The sequence below is a fragment of the Pomacea canaliculata genome, linkage group LG14, assembly GCF_003073045.1.
Source record: "Pomacea canaliculata isolate SZHN2017 linkage group LG14, ASM307304v1, whole genome shotgun sequence".
Taxonomy (NCBI): Eukaryota; Metazoa; Mollusca; class Gastropoda; order Architaenioglossa; family Ampullariidae; genus Pomacea; species Pomacea canaliculata.
Window position 1 is genome coordinate 3,417,889 of NC_037603.1, and position 19,936 is coordinate 3,437,824.

The following is a 19,936-nucleotide window of genomic DNA, read 5'->3' on the forward strand; positions in this document are numbered from 1 at the left end:
GCAAGCAGACATTTCAACGGATTTTTTTCGGTACAATTCGATTGCGAGGAGGAAAGAAATGAGCGGGTGAGAAAGGAGAAGGGAGGGATAAAGAGATGATGAGGGGGAGGAAGGAAGAGATAGGAGGAAGAGGTGGCGAAAGAGTAAAGGAAAAACCTTTTGCTATTGACAACTGAAACAATTTGTTCAGAGGACACAAAAGATGACAACTCCAAAGGCGGCAAACATTGATTACGAGCTACACTTGCTTAACAGTTCAGATTTAGGAAAAATTTAGACGAGGTCGATGACCTGGTGAGAATCTTTCAATTTTTTTACGAGGGTGGTGGTGGTAGGGGGACGGTTTTATTCCAGTGAGCCAATGTAATATCATTGCTCTCTCCATTATGTATGTAAAAGGCAGCATTATCTGTCTCCACACACACATAAAAAAATGTTTAGATAAAGTTTTGAAATTATCGGCATTTATTTATTCAACTTGAATGTCGGGTCTGAATACCGAGTCCAGTTTGATAGAGTGACCATTTCTTGTGGTGCGCAGCAATTTTTCAATGCTCATCCGGGTTTCTCTCCTTCCCCAGCTAGTAATGAGCGCAAAAGACGCGAAATGACCGTAGGTTTAACGGCTAAATTCTCTGCCGCCGAGTGTCGCGGGGCGCGATCGCGTTTCCACTGGGATATTCCAAATTGTGCACAATTGCCATGCACCCACAGAGAGCCCATCAAGGGTAATGGAAAATGCCGGAATGGCAAAATGCTGAAACGAAACAGTTACAGATAGGCGATAGGTTCTCATCACTAATCTAATACAGCTTCCGACTAGAGCTTGCCCTCCACGTTCCCAAGTCCCTCCGAGGGAAGCAGGGAGGAAAAAATAGGGTATTATTTCTCTTCTTGATCAAGAATAATTGGCTCGCGTTTCTATTCCGCTGCTTGCGTAAATGGGCCGAAATTTCTTAGCAGTTTAAAGGAAAATTGAGATAAGATTTCTTTGGAGAATTTGTGAAGGGAAAAGAAAAGAAATTTGTTTAAAAAAAAAAGAAAGGAAAATAGGAAAAAAAGACAGTTGAAGGAAAGGGCAGCCATGAGACAGTAATGCCTTTCGACTGTTTCGGCAGAAATCTGTGGATTGAAATAGTCTGTATTAGAAAGCGCTGGCTCCGGTGTCAACATTTCGTCGCAGGATGTGTCGCTAACAGAGACAAGGCGTGAGCGTGCCTGCATGCACTCCTCGCACACGCATCTGCGCATGACATCGTACCTACACTTGCATGCGATAGCGGGCACTTCGCACTGCTAGGTCTCTTCCTGACAAGTACCACTGTAAACGGCTGACAAGGAGAAAATTGTTGGATATTAAAGGTTTTTTGCTTCCCACCAATTTGGAGGAGAAGAAAATTTTCATCAAGCAAAAGGTGAAATAAAGTATCCTGCTGGTGCCAAAGGTAGACACCCCCAACCACCACTACCACCACCATCACCACCACCACTTCCCCCCGCGTTGTCATTAACCACGGACACCAGCTTCTTAGTTGGCGGCGGACAAATTACCTTCCCTCCCTCGGGTTGTTGACCGATGCATTTTGGACCAATAGTGACCGAGATTTCGAGTCGATAATGTCCTATATTTCCGGTCGACAATGACCGAGATTAAAAGAAGACCAGAAAGTGACCTCGATGTAAACTATGTGTTACATGTCTTCCTTCAGATATAACTAATGTCGAGAATTTTTTTTTTTAAATGGATGGAGAGCTGTTCTGCTTACAAAGATCAAGCGTAAAAACAAAGACATTCCCATTGCACTCAGGAGAGGACAAAGTTTTATTCTCCGAAGTAGAAAAATAAATATTGCTCTTGCATATAAGTGGTTTTTACTATCTAGTGGACATATTGCGGCATATTGATTATTGAATGTTGATGCAAATAAGTGTCAATTTGATTAAGATATGAATTTTGACATTTGTGAAACTATGCACGTAAACTGGTCCTTATCATACCTAGGTGGTATATAAAGCTTCCATTAGAGACCTCCATTTTGTGTATGTGTGAGGGAGGTGACCTGTTCTCAGCTGAGCAGATCTGTTTCTTTTAAACCTTATAATTTCCTGAGTTTTTGGCAAATTATGTAAATTTAAAGCTAAGATAATTATCTATTTTTAAGTTCAAGTCGTTTGTAATTTCCTATGCATTGGTAAGTTAGTGAAAGGGTAGTTGATATGTTTCACATCCAGACAAAATCGAGGCAACTTCAAATATTATAACTGAACTGCCAGTTCCAAAATTAATTCCTCCCGAGGACGAGGATAACAGATTGTGCGTCTAAGACTGTTGCAGATGACCTTTAAGATAATCCGATGTGAGGGATTTCATGAATTCGTGTTCAAGCAATGACAATACGCCTTTCCGGATAGATGAGTATGTCAGGTACTTGGATCAGGAGTTGCTGTTCAAAGCAACTGAAGCTGGGAACACTCGTTGACGTGGCAGCGAAGCTGTTTGTCCAAAAGGCATCACGTGATAAGTAATTGTAGGAAGCTTTTCGATCAATAACGAAATGAGAAGCCATTTTAGTCTAGAACTGAGCATTGAACTCCAAAGGAATCCTCGTCTAAGCCCTATTTTTTGCTTCCTTCCTAAGCAACCCCTTTGAGGACTTCCCTTGAATCATCGCCGAACTGCAAGTAAGGTTGACCCCTCTTCTTGACCCCTGCTGGGCACGTGCTGGACATCACGCGCCAATGGTCTCAAGCAGACTTTTGATTAGATATTCAAGAGTTGTTTACTAACCCCCAGAAGACCTGCTCTGGTGTTCTCGAGTTCATGAAAATGGAAGAGTCCACGGAGTTGGGGGTGCGTGGTGTGGAGGTAGGTGAAGGAGAAGATTAACCATTATTCTTGGCGAGTATATTATAATGGGTACTCAAGGGCTTACGATGGTCTTCATGTCCCATGAGGCGGCTGGGCTAGTTATTGCGAGGGTTCATCGAGTCTTTTCTTGTCTCCGATGCTCCACTTTTGTACCCCTGCAGCGCGCTTGCTTGGGCGGAACGAGTTCGGCGACTTCTGACATCCCGTCTGGCCAAAAGGCGCGTCGCATTTCGACCCCTCTTCCCGCGACCCCCGAAAGTTCCTGCGACCTCACGCACGCGCATTGAAGCGTAATGTGAGCGGCAACGCGAGCAGATTGTAAGGCAAAAGGTCCAATTTGACTAATTGCATCTGCGGTCCGAAACCTCCGAGGTCTGGGGGATTGCGAGTCTGGGCAGGCGCGGGAATGCCGGGAGGGACGCAGGAGCACACCCGCCTTGCCAACCTACACCCGCCATTGTCTCTACGCGCCGCGCGCCGCCATTGTCCGGTCACGTGTCTCGCCGCAGTGCGCGTGCGCGGGCGCGTGGGCAGTGGTGAAACGGGCCGGGCTGGAGAAGACTGGCCTCCATTACACGCCGCGGCGGGAGAGAAAAGGAGCCTAATGCAGTTAAGTTGGTGAAGCGATGGTGTAACGAAGGTAATTGGGCGGTTTTTTAAGAGGGCACGTTTTGGGCAGTGTGATGGCGTCCAGACAGTATTCATCACGTGACGTGTCACGGGCCGCGGCAAAGTCTTGTCAGAACGAGGCAGTGGATTTTGCCCTTGAAAGTTACGTTAGGCGGCGAGTCCTTAAATAGTATTTTTTCTTAAATTAAATAGGACTGTGACATAAAAGAACAACAGTGACCTCTTCCCCACCCATTACCCCTCTTCTCCCCCAGAACTCTAGCCTTTGAACTGATTAACGGAAATAATGAGCAGTGAAAACTAAAACCTTACTGAATTCCCTACTGTACTGAGATACCTACCTCAAGATACCTACCTTACCTACTTTTCAAATGCTAACACTTCGATCAAGCTCTAGATCGAAATACAGAACGGATAAAACCAATTCTACTAGGTTAATTATATTCTTGAGAGGTTGCTAACCCAAGAAGAAAAAGAATGAGGAGAAAAAAAGAGGATTTCCATTCTTGGTAACAGGTGTCACATTCAGATAAAGATACGTATTCCCCGACACAAGTTTAGAACCTAGGAATGGTATCTTGACTGTACAGTAGTACCTCTGCGAATGAGTTTAGTCCGTTCCATAACAGAACTCGTATGTAAAAACAAAACAAAAACAAAAACAACTCGTATATTAAAACTATTTTTCCCATATAAAATAAAGGAAATAGGATTAATGCGTTGCAACCCTCCCATACAACATTACAATTTATATGTAAATACGGTATAAATACTGTACAGTAAATGTTAATGGCACAATAATATAAACAATAATATAAACAATAAAATAAAATAATAATGAAGTGCCAGTATCTCGATTGCGTCACTCGTATGTAGAGGTCTGACTGTATAAGTAACAAGCATATTAACACTAACTCACCGTCCCCTGCCTAAATCTGCTTTTTTTCCCTCAAAAACCTAGTTGATTTTTTGTCTCCTGAACAACACTGGAGTTTCGCTTTGTCTTCGAATTTTGAATTCCCATACCATCCTTCTCTAATCCTTCCGGATTCTTCGACTCGTTGGAAGGGTACATCCAATGGAGACTCCTTTGAAGGATGGACCCTATGATGGACGGGCTGCGAAAATTTGTTTAGTATTAGAAGGTGGAGAGGACTAGCGGGAGGCACGGGGCGGATGTTGAGCAAGTCTGTCTGATCAGCTTCCTGAACTCAGCTCATCCAAAGGCACAGCCTGGCTGCGAGCCCTTTCGACGTTTTCTGCTCCCATTGCCCACTCCAGCCCACCCCTTGAGCCCCTGAGATGCCAGTCAGGTGCATGATTTGACATCTTATTTGTTAACAGGTCTGAACAGGGGGCGCTGCAAACACTCATTTTTCATTCTGTCAGTCAGGCACCGCATGATACATAGTTTAGCTCAGTAGATGATCGCAGAAATGAGAAGCTTTGTTATTTGCTTGGTGGTTATTTATTTATTTATTTTTGAAATTGGTTAAATTGCTCAGCGCACTTTCCTTCCATAAGAAGCGTGTAAAGAGTGGGTAATAACATTCAGCTACTGCTTCTTCCAAAGCTTTTGCAAAGATCCTGACATAGAATATGGGTCTGTGCGGCTGATTATAGATTATCTAACCGTTTTTATACTTGACAGTTAAAGTTCCGGCACATATTCTGTCCAGTTTACAAGTTTATGGACGCATTAATGTTTATTCTAAGATGACATCCTATTCCTATTATGGAGATTTCCTTAATCATGTATCTTCGAGATGATTAAATGCCTTCCTTTCCTCGGAGGGATTGAATGTTCTCGAACACTTTATCAAGAGCAGCGAGAGAATAATTTTGCAGTTTATAGAGGCCAAGAAAGACAACTCTACCGCATTATCCGTCATTAAGAGTCACATTGCGGGTCTGCAGTCGGAAGCGACGTCCTCCATAAGCCCTGCGGGTGTAGAATTACCCAAAACTTCGGCCACGGCCGTGTAATCTGATTCAAGCGATTTAATTTTCATGTTTCTATTCACCACACAACGCTACTCTCGGGTTCCTCTGGGCTTGTAGCCTCCCTTGCGCGCGGTAAATTGTTATATCAACAAATGTGTCATACTTCTAGCCGAATGCCCATCCCCTCCTCCCACCCCTTTTTGTACCCACTCTCGGGTCACCTCTGACAAGGAAAGTGAACAAGAATGCCAGAAAGAAGACGAAACTACAAGAGAAAAAAAAAAGATAGAATGACGGACGGATCCACGCACACCGGACTAGGAAGAGAAGTGAACAAACCAGAGGATAGAGAATGACACAGCCAGACAGCCAGACAGAGACCAGGAAAAACACTTTCCTATAAAATAAATGTCATTGGCTTATCGTTAATTTTCGCTCCGGAGAGACAGCGGTAATTGGAAATAGGAATTCATAACACCGCGCCTCAGTTGCCGAGCATAATATCTCCATTACTGGGGGGCCCCTCAGCGATAACCGCAGGCGAACATCGCGTAATTTCTTAATTTGATTCTGCTAAAACGATTGAAAAAACTTTGCTTCTGGCCTCGGTAACTTTGAGAGCCGGGCGGCGCAGCCCGACACCCCGGGCTCAATCTGTGACTTGCTTGCGATTCCACAAATCTCACGGCGTCAGCGTTACTTCAACACCGGTCGTCAGCGCCGGTGACAGGTCAAATAGCTCTCCATGCTAAGAGTTCCTTGACCAACGGCCCTCGACAGTAGGATAATCTGTTTCAGTCACGAAAGTAAATGGGTATAGCGGCACAAGGGATGATGATATTTCTGTTTAATTCTATGTTTAAAATTTAAATACTGTTATGATGCTAAGAGTTAAAAATAATAACTTCAGGGTCTAGTGTTGTACTTAAATTTGTTTGAGTAGTGTACTGTATATATCAGGCATTATACATATTTAAAGAAAAAGGTTGGGTGTTGTTAACATGACAGGACGAAGGTTTAAATACTGAGGTTTTTCTTTTTAAGATGACTGATTCTAGGGCAGAATTAAACATGTTTAGAATGTTGAGTTTAAATAAAAATAATTTTATATGTGAAAATCACAGTAAAAAATACACGATTGAAATGCATTCTGATGCCTAGTTGAATATGTAGGCAAAAGATTATCTCTGAAGGGACATGGTCCCAACTGGAAAGGGACTCCCAGAACCGGGTCCGATGGCGGGGCGTAGTTGCGGCCCTTTGCTCCACTGGGGGCGAATATGATGAAGAAGAATAATGGAAGGGGAAAAAAAGAGAAGAACAAAAATAAGGGTAAAAGAAAAAAACCACACACACACACCGCCTTCTGATCGAGAGGTAAGACAAGAAGTGAAGGCGAGTTGTTGGGGGAAGAGGGAGGGAGAGAAATGTCTGTGGAGATCTTTTTTTAAACTGTACACCGCGCCTAACACTTGGCTTCAGTAGCACTGGAAACACTGGAAACACTGGCGGCGAGCTGGAGGTGGCGTAAATTTGCACTCCTGCCTTAATCTAATCACCGGAATGAAGCGAGAGAAGGTTGAAAGATTAAGTACACAAATAAACGCGAAAGAAAAACTCTGACCAATCGAATTAGCATCACGGACGGCGAGTGAGAGATACAAAACAATCGAGTTATCTCCTCGGGTATTGTGCGGGTGGCCGGGCTTTTGTGGGCTTTGAATATCCTGCTCTCTAAAAGGGAGAAGGCGTTCCATTACATACGCATCATGAAGGTAGCGGCTCAGGGTGGGAGGCTATGTGTGACTGCTATGAGTTGTTATTTATTATTAGTTATTAGTTTTATTAGTGTTGTTTTATTTTGTTTTGTGGCTTTTGATTAGTTGGCTGGTTAGTTGGGTTCTTTTTTTAAGTTGCTGTTTGTTGGTTTTAAATTTTGTTTTTTGCATGTGTTTCGGATCTTTTACTTATTTGGGGGTTTTGTTTACTTTGTATTGTTATTTTTCTTTGGCATTTTATTGTTGTTTTTTATGTCTATGTTTTTAATTGACTGGCTGTTGCTGCTGGTGGTGGTGGTGGTGGTGGTGGTGGTCAGTTTGTAGCAGTTTTTCGTCTTGCCGAGGGCTTCACACCTGTTGAGGACCTTTACACAACACTTACTTTTTTGCTGAGCCCTCCAAGACTTGTTGTTATTGATTATCTGCTTGTTCAGCAGTCCACCCCCGCAGCTTCACCTTGTTGTTTTGGTTTTTTGTTTTGTTTTGTTTTGTTTTTGTCTTTTTACTTTGCCGCTGAGCGCTAAAGTGTTATTTCTTCTTAACGGTCCAGCTTTTGATACTTTGCTCTCCACGTGTGATTTTACTTTTATCTTTATAGTCCTCCGTTACTACGCTCTTCAGTAGCTGCGCTCTTGGGTGTTTTCGTTTTTCAGATATTAAACCATCATATACATTAACCCAACAAAACTTTGACAGCTGGTGAACGCGTGTTTAGTTCTTTAAACTAGTAATGAAACTTGGAAAGTTCCACCACAGTTCTATTAATGGTTTACAAAATAAATTTCATATTTAACTTTGTCCGATGGAAAGGTAGAAGCAATGGCTGTTCTAGAGTTCAAGGCACGTGACTTCTAAACTGTGATTGGCTCAGGACATCTGAATTTAATTAATTTCATCCCTCACATTCTCATTTCTACAGCTAGCTTTAAAGGCAAGCGAAGCAATATTTTCATGTAGCTTTGCTCAAATGCAGACTAAAATAAAAAATAAAAACATTCGGGTAGTTCAAGCTGTTTTCCAGTCTTCTGCTTAATGCACTTTAACAACAGCATTTTTGTTCCTTGTTTCAGGTGTGGTTCCAAAATCGACGTGCAAAATGCAGAAAACAGGAAAGTCAGATGCAGAAAGGTGAGTTTACATACATAGCAAAGACGAGCTTTAATATATACTGACATTCATTACTGTTATCCATATCTTTATGTTATTTGTCTTTTCCATCAGTTGATTTTGTTTGTTTTTAGAAGTTTGGAAAATGGCGGTTTTTACGAGGAGGCGGTAAATAAGTGAGCATTTCTGGATATGCTCTGTTTCTGTGACTTTTGCGCACTGCATTGTAATTTGAAAATGAAGGATATCGTTAAAGGTCGGTAAAGGTTAACTGAAATATAGACTCCGCATGTAAATAATAGCAACTGGACTGGGCGCAAATTGTAGCTGGCTGCTCGCCACGCGCTGATGGAGGAACACTGGACGGGAAGAACTGAGAAGACGTGGAAGACTTCCACAAGCTGATGATTCCTTTTTTATTTATTTAATCTTTTCATTTTTCCACACCTTTGTTAAAATATAAGAAAAGCGTGTTCAAGGGAGCATGGTCTGTGTCGACTTTCTTCGCTGAGGGCTATGCAGCTATGTAAGTGGGAAACCTTCCCGAGATGCTTTGCAGTCCGAAATGCACTTTTAAAGGTCTGTGTGAATGCATTTCTCTTAACTGCGTCAAGATCAAATCGTTATTTGATTTTCTAGAATATGAATAAACATCTTCCCCTCCGTTTTCGAGATAAACACCTACAAACACCAGCATCCACAGACAAAGATCAGACTCGTGACGTCATGGTTGTTTACAGCTTAATTGGCATATGGCCTCAGTTCTCCCATTGGATACATTCATGTACAATCCTGTTGTTGTGTTTCTGTGTACGGGTGATGTTTGCAGGAATGTATCTCGAGAACGGAAGGAACTGTGTTGGGGGTAACTATTTAATAGTATCTAGACAGAGATTGACCCAGTCATTACGGGGGAAAATATTTCTCACCGAACCTTTAAAGCTTCATCTTGCGGTACTGAGGATCTGTCTGCTAACCTGAGAGACACAGCAGTCCAAAATCAAAGTCAACAGAAATCGGAAAATAAATTTCTTTCTTTCTTTCTTTCTTTCTTTCTTTCTTTCTTTCTTTCTTTCTTTCTTTCTTTCTTTCTTTCTTTCTTTCTTTCTTTCTTTCTTTCTTTCTTTCTTTCTTTCTTTCTTTCTTTCTCTCTCTCTCGAGACACTCAAGCAGGCATTCGACAGCTGGTAGTCTGAGCGAGGCTTGTGAGTGACCAAAGATGGCCGTCACCCCCACCCGAGTGTGTTTGCCAATAGCCGTTAGCTGAATGACGCTGTGCACACGAATCTAATGACGATGCGCTCCGACCTGTGAGGGCTTCTGGGAGCCACATCTGCCTCTCTCTGGTACAGCTGTGAGCGACAACCTCGAGAAACACGAAAATTTAATTGTAAAATGGATGGTCAAACGAACAACTAAATTAGTCCAGAGAGTCATAGGTTAAATGCTTGATTTATTTATTCTTTCATTTGTTTATTCATCTGTTCGTTTGTTTGTTCATCTGTTCGTTTATTTGTTCATCTGTTCGTTTATTTGTCCATCTGTTCGTTTGTTCAGTTGTTCGTTTATTTGTTCATCTGTTCGTTTGTTTGTTCATCTTTTCGTTTGTTTGTTCATTTGTTTGTTTATTTCTTTTTTGTTCGTTTATTCGTACGTTCACTTGTTTGTTCGTTTGGTGTTTGCTCTCTGCAAAGGTTATTGCAGGGTAAAGATATTTAAAATTTGCTTATGCTCGCCTTAATTATACATTGACTAAGCACATATTACATCTATACAAGCAGTGCTAGGCTGCCACTTGTTTTCGTATTAACAGCTAATTGTACACAGGCACGTAGTTTCATATCTGATCGCAATTACCCGCTGATTTGTGTCTTATCTACATAAACACATAACTATCGTCATTAGCGGTAATTGGTCCTGATGGCTTCGACAGCTAAGCAGTGGAAATGCCAGTAATAGAATTAGTCGACAACACGTTGCCTGTCAGACAGACACTGACATAATAATGCGTGTGACACTCACCGGGGAGTGTTGGTCCGTCCAGACATGCCATTTGTCCACATCTGCATCGATATGTCATTTGCTGTAAATGGCGGCGAGAATAAGTAAGTGATGATAAATGCTAAGGGGATTTTAATTATCTCCCCTCCACCACCAACCCCACTTTTCTTTTGGCAACGTAGATGTAGGATGACCATACTATTTATTATATATTTACTATCATTTTGAGTTCTATTTTAACATATCTCAGAGATAAAACATACTTGAAGACCCACGCTTTACGCTAACGAGATACTTTGGCAAGCTTAAATTTAGGGTTTTGACAAATTTTTTGTCAAGATTATGAATCTAGCTGGTCGTTTTTGTCTCGTTTTTGTTTTGTTTTTTTTTTGTGCTTGAATTCTGGTGTTGGCAAATATCGCATTCTGTGACACCCACCGGTCTAAAATTGCTAGATAGGCCTACAGACGCGCTGTAAGAGAACTTTCTGAAGCCACCACGCAGCCATCTTGCCACTCGTAACAAACTGTCATGGAGCATGCACAGATTTACGCCTACCTCTTCAGTTTTAAAACTTAGAAACTCAAGAATTTCAGAAAGTAAAAATAATAGATTGAGGAAAAACGCAAAAAATACAGCAGCAGGACATTCCAAATACTGAGTCAGCATCTCCTCTTACTTGTGGTAAAAAAAAAATTGTTTTTTTTTTTTGTTTTTTTTTAATCGACTTATTAATTGAACTAATTCACCGGTCCTTGGCGCCCTCGTGCCTTGCTATACGTAATGGCTCGGCGAACCACTGCAGTGTACATTTACATAATGGTGTGGGAAAACAGGGCTGGAATGCTGAGCTTATGCACGCAGAGGTCGCAGGTCAACCACTACGATGCATGACTACGTTTACGTGGTCAAGGCGAACGCCATCTAGAGAGCTGGTACTGTAGGTTAGATGGGCGGGGTCGTGGTTGTGCACGAGGTCATCGTTTTGACCTTTGTGTGCAAGAGGATTGTGCAGGCATGTACTTGGAGACCGGAAGTTCTTATTTGGGATTTTTCTTTTTACTCTATTTTAAGACAGTGTAATAAAGACACTGACGTGAACAAACAAAGAAATAAGAATTAAAAAAAAAACCTTTAATTAATTTATTAAGAAAGAAGGAAGGAATTATTGGGCTTTAGCAGACATTTTAAAAGCTTGTGCATGTCAAGTTGACTAGAGGAGTTCGAGGACGATAACAGATTAGCTTTCGTATTTTCTTCGTTCCTGCTAAGAAACATTTAAAACAAAATCAGGGGCACCAGAAATATGGCGCCTGGCTGTCAACAGAGAGTCGAGAACACAGGAAAGGGAGAAACCATACACAGGGTATTGTTTATACGGTTAGCGCCAATGGAAAAACGCTGGGCGTACGTACAAATGTAAAAAGGTGCATATATACATATGATTTTTTTTTTAATTTTTATTCCCATCTTCTCTGTATTAAGCGCTCTCTCTCTCTCCCTCTCAGAATGACTATCCGGTACAAGTAACTGACAAAATCAGAATCGCTAAAATTGCTAAATGGCGAGCTTTGCTGTGTAAGAATCATAAACGAAAATGTCTGAATATGTATAAAATAAAAAACATTTTATCTGATCAGCGATAAAAGGTTCCGTCATTTAAAAGCAAAAGTGGATGAAGGATGGAGAAAACAGACGAAGAAAAGGCCAAAGAGGAAGTTTAAGAAATTAGGTCACAGAAGTTTTGCTGCGACAAAAATCTATGTAGTAAGGTTTAGAGGTTATGAACCGATATAGACATTCTTGAAATGATGTAGATGTTTTTAGTGATTCCAGGGACCGAAAGGTACAGTTAGTATCTACCGTGAACTTTTTGTGAAAATTTGTAGATTTCCGTGATTTTTTCGTATAAAAAGGCATTGCATTCACTGAAAACAAATTCCCCGATTGCAGTTTCAGTGAAAGTTTTAGGGTTGAGCGAAATAACGGCGGTAAATCACTTCCTGCCCACACCCGCGGTGCCACAGTGAAACCCACAGGCCGCGTGGCTGTCGTCTGCGGCTGACAGCCAATTGCCTCCCCTGACCCCCTATGCGCATGCGCATTCCTTGGAGACAAGCACGTGGGCCAAAGAAAGGACATGCAGCACTTCATTCGGGCCCTCTGCCACCGGGGAGACCCAATGGTACTCACCATTTGACTTGATACGAAACGACGAAGAGTATTTAAAACATATTCATAGTTGTTATCAGCAGTATTATCGTCATCATTATCAACACGTCTTCCTTTCCCTTCCGACTTCCCTTCTTCCGTCTGTCTCAAAAGTCTCACCTCTTCCTTATTCTTTCTTCCTTAAAACTCAAACATCTGAACAGTGTTCATCTTGTTTCCGCGTCGTTTCAACCAGCACCATACCAACAAACATTGGGAGAAAGTTGCTTAAATGTTTATGTTCGTTCGCAGTTCGCAAAGACAGCTGTCCTGATACAGCCTTCTTGTCATCCCTTGCATTTTAAGGTTTCGGAGAGAACAAGAACTGTTCCGCTGCCTATGTGACCCACAATCCCCAGTGAACGACAGAGCAAAGCCAACTCAGGGTGGCATGGAGGAAATCGCAGGACCTCACACAGAATCGTTTTCGGATTTGCACGAGACCATTCTTGTCACGTGCATCATCCAGCCAGTTGGGTAATGAGGGGAGGGTGTGTACGTGGAGAAAGGTGGTAGTGAGCTAAAGATGTAGAAAGCAAATGTAACACTTCCCCTTTGACACCCCACCCCACCCACCCCCCTTCTGCAACTCCTCAAAAAAGAAAAAAAAATTAACTACGTCATTCAGCCATTGAAGAAGGCTGACACTGGTCAGTTCTTGGTTTGAATTAGGCTTTCAAAGGACTCTATTTAGACCACCCAGAGGTCCGCGAGACAGGCAAATTGTGCTGCCTCTCATCGGATTTAAACTGATCCCGATTGAATTCCAAGCCGAAGCAAATTGGATACTGTTTTAATGAATATTTTACAAATTAATCAGATTAGGATGAAAAACGATGGGCAAAACCCCGCGCTCTCTATTAACCTTATGTTAGGCATTCCACGGCCGTGGTCACTTAATTAAATTAATTAAGGTGATATATTCAGATAATTGGCAATACCGCACTGTGCCTTCTCCCTACAGTTAGTGAAAGGAGAGGAAAGCGAGCGAACGTCCCTAGTGGCTGGAATCCCCAAATTAACGTAAAACAGTTCATCTTTATTTAATTTTCCCCCGCATTGCGACTCCCGCTGAAACGCTCGCCCTGGGAGGAGAAAAGTGATGAAATTACCCCTTCTCTCTCTCCTCGTCTTTCTCGGCCGACACGGCGGACCTGAATGACAATAGGCGGCCATTTTAAAAGACTTTTCTACCTCTCAGATGGAGAGCTTCACGAACTTTGCCGAACTCTTCCGAGCGTTCACGACGCGCGTTCAAAACAGTAACTAGTCTGTTTCTGAGGAAATGCGTTTGGTTGCTATGAATCATGGGAAAATAGCTTTTAACTCATAAACATAATGTGCTGTTTTTTTAAGGAAATGTGTATGTATCTAGCAGTAAAAAAAAAGAGTATTTGCAGAAGTTTAAATTTCATTTTGATAAACGTTAAACTCTCGTTGGGTGACTGTCATTATCGAAATGAACTGCCGAGTGCAGAGTCTAATCCTGTTTTCTGCGATAATGCTATTTGCCCTTTTTTTGCATTTTTGCACTTGCTATCATTACAGACCTACCTCTTCTGATGACTGTAAACAACAATAAATCACAATGAACATTTGCTAGTCCTACTTTTTTTTCCAGATGAAGAAAATACAGACAAGTTGTGGAAGAGGGTTAGCAGGGTTGTCCATGGGACATATTTTTCTATCCCGTCCCATCCCGTCCCATGGCAATTTATGCCTGTCCCATCCCGTCCCATCCCACGGGATGTTTCCCATGGGATTCCCATGGTATTAACAATCCTATGGACAACACTGAAAACCACTTTTCGGCTTTTGTTCTATAATTCCTGCTACTTCACATACAATGGATGATTCAGAGGAAAGATTTAAATCCTTGATGAATGAAATAACAGTAAATTTATTTTGCAATATCAAGTATCGACTACCATGGGAAATACAAATGTGTGCTGTCCCATCCCATCCCATCCCATGGGACGTTTCCCATGGGATTCCCATGGGATTCCCATTCCTATGGACAACACTGAGGGTTAGGGTTAGGGTTAACACTCGAGACTGACGTTGTCGTGGTGGTAGGGTGAATGAGGGTAAACGTTCACGAAAGAATGTAAAGGATGACCCATCTGGTTGTAGTAGTTTAAACATTTGCTTATAATCACTGCAGTGATGAGTAAAAGGTCCTAAGTTCAGATCTCGTCTCGGAACGTTTTCTGTATCAGACACCTGTTCCCAGCACCTGCTTACGGGGATTTCGTTCTCCTTCCATCATCTCCTGTACCATCGGATTGAGAAATCGCCTCTAGGTGGAAGCACTCTCCAAACCAACCAGTCTGAAAAAATAAAGAGAGATGAAGATGAAACGGGAGAGAGAAAAATGTTAGAGTTAGCAAGGATGTACAAAAACGTTTTTTTAACATCCCCACAGAATTATTCTATTTTATTTTATTTTTCATTTGTTAATTTTCTTCATTCTATCTTTTATTTATTTAATGTTATATATTCTGTGTTTCGTGTTGTGCTTTTTGTGTGTAATTTTCAAAGCATTGTTGGGGCGGTGGTAGGGGAAGAGGAAGGGATTTTTTTGGCGAGGGTGGATGGGAGTTTTTTCCCAAGAAAAAGATGGACACATCAAACGCCCTGACTGTCAGGACATGACGTCACTTCAGTCGTGTTCATCAAACCCTCCTCGTGATGCACAGCTGATGCTTTCATCGCGTCTCCTGCTCCACTCTGTCTTGGAGAGGGGCGACAGTTTCTAGCACGAGAAAAAGGGCCACCAAATATGGCCACTGTTCATGGGGACATAATCCGGTTTGTCACGAGCCTCTTGCGCCAATGAATTCGATTAGCTTGTAAATAGTCTTGAATGGACAGAATAATTCAAGGGATACATTTCCACGCAGCTGAAAGGTCCTAGAACCAGGGGCTGGAGTGGTCGGCTACAGAAATAGTTAAAGAAATGGAGGATCAGAGAAGGTGGAGAAGGACATGGCGCCCGACTCCTTGATACTGATGTGAAGGAAGGAAGAGATTAATTAGATACATTGTCTGCTTCCTTTTTCTCACCTCTGTGCATAAAAATGTCGACTTGCATTTATTGTCAATGCCTTTTTAAAGAATCTGATGTATGTGTGTTTCTTTGTTACCTTTCAAACAATTTAAAAAAAATTTTTCTTTAGTCTTTTTCTGAGCGTGTTATTTTATTTTTTTATTGGGAAAAGTAAATCAAGCGTCTTACTGAATGAGGAAATTATTTATCATTACCTTTGACAGTATTATTACATTCCAAAAAATATTTACAAGCCAAACTTCTTTACCGTCAAATATATGACAATTTTTTATACCCTTTTTTTCTTCTTTTTAGGCTTTGACTTATCTGAATTTAGTCCCTGTGTTACAGTAACTCAAACGGTGGTGGTACCTATATATTTTTACCTTGCAAGTTTTCTGCGTTAGTGGAATAGTAAATATTCCTAGGAACATTGGATCGGGTAGAACCGGACTGTTGCTCCCCAGTCTTCCCACGTTCCCAGCAGGTTCCTAATTAGCTGAGCATGTAGATGAAAAGGCCCGGAAAGGCCTGAGAAGAACAGAAAAGCAGGCGCTGCAAAATAATCCATCAAAGTGTTTTCACATACGTCAGGGTGGCGGAGAAAGGCCAAGAACTCTGACTGGAGAAGATTTCTCGCGAGATCTCCTGAACTCTGCCATACAGTTGACACGAGTCGACCTTGTGTTCGTTGCACGACCATTTCACTTACAGAGTTTGAATCGTACAGGCATTTTGTTTTTTGTTTTCCTTTCTTTTTAACAAATTTCCTGCAACTGTCATGTATGCAGATGCGTGCGCACATACACACAGTGTTACCACCACGACCATCACCATCGCCACGATCCAGACCTCCACCACCGCCACCACCCAAACATTCGGAAATAGGAAAACTGTGCTGCTATTTTTTTAACACTTAGGAAGTGGATGACCAAATGGTGGTAAGGAAGGCAGGTGGTGAGAAGATATGGGCAATGCTCTCGCGAAAGTAAAACAAACGAAAACCGCTGGCACCAAGATAGTTGACTTTCTGACAGCAGACACCCCACGACCAAAATGCCACGGCAGTAAGTTTGCCTTTTTTATTTTTAACAATATGATGTTGACAATATTTTGGTCAACCTGACTTCTTTCTTAGTTTCTTAACACTCTCTCAACCTGAGATCCGTACACTCTTGTATGGTATAAACTGACGGCTGAACAGTTGGTACTGAAGTAAGACTTCCACTAGACTAGACAGTATGAATACAGGTACATGTATGACTTTTCGCTAAACTGGACATTTTACACCTAAAATTTGTGAGGCTTGCCAGACTGGAAAATTTGAAAACATCAGTCAGTAGTTTTTACAAGAATTTTAATGGCTATAAGGCGCCACTACAGTTTACTTGCCCACTATAATAGTAGTTAATACATACAAACAAAACTCTATACAAAATCAAACAGGACTTACAATAATCAGTTTTGATCGTCTTGTTCTAAACCAGGAAAAAAGCTTTTTTTACGATTTGAAAGAACGAAAGGCTAAAACATCTTGAAAGACCATGCATGATATCAACATCTATGGTATACTATAAACCAACTGCCTTTGCAGATAAAGATGATAAGAAATAAATCAAACACCTTTTGCACATTCATAATATGTTCACGTATAAAGTAGTAAAAAGCAATATGGTGTAAGGTGTAAGTCAGATGTAATACAAAGTAAAACTAATAAACCATGAGCTAAACATAATTTTTTTTTTTAAAGTGGAATGTGATGAACCAGATGTATCATATATTTGTGGTATCTTTGCAGCTGTAAAATAAGATACATGGAATACATTTTCAAGACTTTATCAGACAAACTAAACAGATTTGCACCTGCATGAGATCAATCAAGCACAGGCATGGAGAAAATAAATTCGTAAACTCCTTTACACATTATTTTAAGTAATCCGAGCAATTTGTTGAAATGCGTGTCTCTCGAGGCCATTTTACAAAAAAATAATAAATAAATAAGCCAGGTCTTTTATCATAATAATCCACCAAACTCTAACCTTTTGTAAATTTATCAACAACATTCAGAAATGTTGTCTTCTTGCTTACTTGCGGCAAGAGTTGTCTGCGACTTTCTCGCGAGGATTGCATGGCGTCCATTATTTCTACTTATTCTGGCTGCTCCCAAGAAACGCAGAAATTACTTTTGTAATGCTCGTTTATCAGCATCTTTGCTTTTAATTTCCCTGTCATCGGGTACCTCTTTTGCCTCCGGGCTTCTGTATGTTTTGGGGTACTTGGAGAAAATTGTCCGTTTACGATTTCTATGGGAAGTAACGAGAAATCTCCGCCTCTCGAATATCGCAGTCCATTTCCTTATTTTATTTTCCGAGTGAGGAGCGGTAAATCATACCGCAAGTGCGATCGGGTGACAAAAATTCCCTTTCACTTCCAGTTCGTTCCATGATTATTGCTGGCCAAACTTTTCATTCGACCAGCAGACGACACCAAACCGCGCGCAGACGCGATGAAGAGAGTCCGGCGAAAAAGGCAAACGAAAAGAAGAGTCATAAATAACGGTGCTCCTACCTCAGACTCAAATAGCTTTAATCCCAACGAATTTTTCCAATTTGCCGTCCCTAATTGTGCGTTTGACTTCACTGCCCCCTCCTCCATTTCGTCTCCCCGGTTTAATCAGCGCCGGAGGAGTGTTTGATGTCAGAAGGGCGACAACTTGCACCCCTCGCTTGTAGTTACTGTCGAGTTATCCATCTAATAAAGCAATTATTCCGTGTCTGAGGCTCGGACAAAATAGGCAAAATAGCCAGTTTCAATAAGCCAGTGTTTACTAACTGGGCCGACCGGCACCAGCATTCAATAAATATGATTCCCATGTTCATCTAGTCCACGAGGGCGGCATTTGTGTTGAATTATCTCGTGACCGAAGACACAGACTACAGTCGTATGGAAGTTCTACAAGACTTTGTTTATTCCAAGAGGTTCTGAAGTAAGATAAAGTTACTTATGTATTATTTTTTCCTACCAAGAATCTGACACTAATTAATAATAGAATGTGCAAAATTTTTCCACAGAAAGAGACCGCAAGTGAACAAATGTATTTTTTTAAGTCGCGGAGAAATGTATTGCAAGTCTCTGTGCATAATATCTTTATAGGTATATCTGTATAGGTATATATAAATATGCTTTTAAAAAAACCTATGTTGCAGTTGGCGTGAACTGGAAATGTTAACGATCATAATATGCTGGAAGTTCTGGGTTTTCTTAATACACATTTTTATTTTTGAATACAAAGATTTATAGCACTTTCCATCCTTACAATGTGTCAGTGAGGCTAGCAGATCGGCCAACAAGCATTCTGCTGTTGATGAACTCCTCAAGAATCAGTGTTTGTTCCTGTTGTCATCGTTGTCATCAGAGATAAAAGAGTAATCGGACAGACTAGGAGTTATGAGCATTGGCGTCTTAACCGGAAGACACACGCACTCCTTTGTACCTGTGTTGTCCTCCGTGAACCCAGGTCTAAAATAAATATCTGACTCATCAAAGGTTGAGAAAGTAGGATAGCAAAAGGGCAGCAGATAAGCACCGCAGTCACAAAATAAGTGGAGTCGTTAACACGTCCCTCTATAAGGTCATGGAACTACATTAAACTTTACCTTTCTAGCCGCGGAAATATATTCACCTGAAAACATATATATATATATCATCACAAGTCTGCAGTGTGTACTTTATTCACTTCTGGATTCATAAAACGGACTTTTCTTCTTTGAAAAAAAAAATCAGTGAACTGGTTAGACAAATTTAGAGCCCAGCTCGAGAATGTAGGTTTGCGTGTAAACGAATTATTAGAGGATGGATTTGGACACGTGTGTGCGTGACAAAAATGTCTGTGTTTTGATGAAGACGAGGTGGGGAGCGACGCAAAGCCTACAGGTTCTTTTCATCCTTCCACCTTCAATCCTGACTATTACAGTGGCAAGGGCTAAAACTGTCAGATAGAAATAAAGAAAGACATATCCACCCCGATCTGAAACGACCAAACGATAAAACCCCGTTGCAGCACGATCACACCTGTGAAGGAGAATTGAAACATTCCGTGTACCCACCTGCACAGGAGCTGCGCTGTTGCTTTCCTAGCTTTCGAGAAAAAAAAAATATTATTCGAATCCCGGAACTGAACGAACAGTTGTAGCAAAACGTTCCTGTTACAACGTCTGTCAGAGCAACATTAGAAAGTGTTTTCGACACACGAATATACCACCCATCCACCCACACCTTGTTTGTAAAGTTCTTACACCCGCATCTCGAACCTTCTCTCTCTTTTTTATTGTTATTCTTTCCTATCGA

The 19,936-nt window shown here is 41.4% G+C and overlaps 1 protein-coding gene across 1 annotated transcript in view; it reads left to right on the top strand.

Moving 5' to 3' along the window:
• The window catches only part of LOC112555065 (short stature homeobox protein 2-like), a 35,105-nt gene that overhangs the window by 12,495 nt on the left and 2,674 nt on the right, over positions 1-19,936 (top strand). Inside the window, exon 3 of the mRNA XM_025223227.1 lies at positions 8,292-8,349. Within this exon, the coding sequence (XP_025079012.1) occupies positions 8,292-8,349 (58 nt within the window). The remainder of the gene's footprint in view (positions 1-8,291; positions 8,350-19,936) is intronic.